The sequence below is a fragment of the Eimeria maxima genome, genomic scaffold (genome assembly GCF_000499605.1).
Source record: "Eimeria maxima Weybridge genomic scaffold, Emw_scaff767, whole genome shotgun sequence".
Taxonomy (NCBI): domain Eukaryota; phylum Apicomplexa; class Conoidasida; order Eucoccidiorida; family Eimeriidae; genus Eimeria; species Eimeria maxima.
In genome coordinates this window covers 1-2,339 of record NW_013563971.1, presented here as the reverse complement: position 1 = coordinate 2,339, position 2,339 = coordinate 1, and the positions used below count along the sequence as shown (strand labels likewise).

Sequence of the window (2,339 nt, the reverse complement as noted above, 5' to 3'; positions counted from 1 at the left end):
GCAGCTGCTGCTGCTGCTGCTGCTGCTGCGGTTGCTGCTGCGGCTGCCTGTGTCTCCTTGGCAGCCACACCAAACGCATGCAGAAGACACTCTAACTGCAACTAGCATTTAAACACAAAGTGCAGCAGCTGCTGCAGCAACAGGAGCTGCTGCTGCTGCAGGTGGTGCTGCAGCAGCAGCAGCAGCAGCAGCAGCTACGCGTCAACAACACCTGCCTCTGTAACAGCAAAGGGGACAGCAGCAGGAGGGAGGTGTGGCGCAAAGAGAATATGCATGCAGCGCATGCGTTCTAGCTGCTCATACACCTGCTGCTGCTGCTGCTGCTGCAGTGCAGCAGAACCTGCTGCACCCTCTCCTGCTGCTGCTGCTGCTGTTGCAGCAGCAGCAAAATGGTCAGGAGACAGACGCATTAGAAGGAGACGATAGTTAATGCAGCAACCCCACACATCCCCTAGTGCAGCACGAATATTAGATGGAGGTGCTGCTGCTGCTGCTGCTGCACGTGCTGCTGCAGTTACTGCTGCTGCTGTTGCTGCTGCTGCTGCTGTTGCTGCATCTGCGTCTCCTCCTGCCGCTTCCAACGATGTCTCTGCTGCACCCATAGACCTCCAATTCATCGTTTGCTGCTGCTGCTGCAGTTGCTGCTGCTGCTGCTGCTGTTGCTGCTGCTGCTGTTGTTGCTGCTGCTGCTGGTATTGTCTCTCCTCGATCCTCCGTCTTTTGGCATCTTCTGTTGCCATTTCTATGCTGTCTTGCTGCTGCTGCTGCTGCTGCCACCAGTTACCAGCAGCAGCAGCAGCAACAGCAGCAGCAGGATCATCATCAACAACAGCAGTAACATGATTAACAAGAAGACAGCAGCAGCAATGCTCAGCAGCAACTCTGCGCAGCAGCGCAGCAATACGTATAAGTTTACTATTCCTTATAGCAGCAGCAGCAGCAGCAGTACTACCACTTGCTGCTGTTGCAGCAGCAGCAGCAGCAGCAGCAGCAGCAGCAGTTTGTTTAATTATAGCAGCAATAGAGTCAATAATAATAAGAGTAATTGTCTCCTTATAGATAAGGAGACGGGGTAATCTATACAAAAGACAGCAGACTAATTCCTCCTCTGTATTTATTTCCTCTATATATATTTGCTGCAGTGCTGCTGCTGCTGCTGCTGCTGCTGCTGTTGCTGCTGTTGCTGATGCTGCTGTACGACGCAGCAAACGATTATGTATTATCTCTGCTAATCTTGCTGCAGGGAATGCTCCCTCTGTATGTATATAATACACCACTCCTCCCCTCCTCCTGCTGCTGCTGCTGCTGCTGCTGTTGCTGCTGCTGTTGAGTAGTCTCTGCCGCTGCTGCTGCTGCAGCAGCTGCTGCAGCACACATTCAGCAGCAAGAGACAAAGTTAGCTGCGTCTTGCCGCTTCCTGCTGCACCACAGATCTCCCCTATCATCCCTATAGGTAGTCCCCCCCCTAGTGTCTTATCTATATATGTCTCCCCTAGCTGCAGCAGCAGCTGCTGCTGCTGCTGCTGCAGCTGCTGCTGCTGCTGGTACTGCTGCTGCTGCACTGCAGCAGCAGCTAATATCTCCTCTACTGTCCTCTCCCTCCATAGAGGAGAAGGAGGAGGCCAAGGCAGCAACTCATCTGCTGTACAACTCTTACCACTTGCTGCTGCTGCTATAAATGCATTTGCTGCTGCTGCTGCTGCTGCAGCAGCAGCAGCATCCGCTGCTTCTGATTCCTCCTCGGCTGTTGCTGCTGTTGCTGCTGCTGCTGCTGTTGCAGCTGCTGCTGCTGCAGCAACGTCTACACCCTCACCGTCATCCTCGTCTATAGGAACAACAGCCTCAGGGCCGATGTCTGCAGCAGCAGAAACTGCTGCTGCTGCAGCTGCTGCTGCTGTTGCTGCTGTTGCTTCGTCAGTGCAGCCGTGGGGGCCCTCTACCCCAGGGGCCCCCATCCTGCATGCACGAGCTGCTGCTGCCAGCCCCAGCAAGGGACCTTGCTGCTGCTGCTGCTGGTGTTGCGTGCATTCGAGTTGTTGCTGCTGCTGTGGCTGAACTGCTGCTGTTGCTGCTGCTGCTGCAGCTGCCTTCCCGTGTCTGTTGCTGCTTGCTGCAGCAGGGTTGCTGCTGCTGCTGCTGCAGTTGATGTCGTCGACGTGGATCTTCTGCTGCTGCTGCAGCAAAATAAAAATAAATTTATTTTAATTAAATTAATTATTATTAATTATAATTTTTTATTGTTATTAATTGCTCAGGTGCACATACACCTCTATCTGCTGCAAACCCCACAGCAGCAGCAGCAGCAGCAGCAAGGCATCGGGGTGGTAGTGGGTCCCCCC

General features: G+C 53.7%; 1 protein-coding gene across 1 annotated transcript; it reads right to left on the bottom strand.

Moving 5' to 3' along the window:
- Positions 1-194: 194 nt before the first annotated feature.
- On the bottom strand, positions 195-1,955 carry EMWEY_00042620 (DNA repair protein recA , putative; the record flags this gene model as incomplete). The annotated part of the gene is made up of 1 exon (XM_013478906.1): positions 195-1,955. One exon carries the CDS (start codon positions 1,953-1,955, stop codon positions 195-197), a length of 1,761 nt encoding a protein of 586 aa, XP_013334360.1.
- Positions 1,956-2,339: the final 384 nt, after the last annotated feature.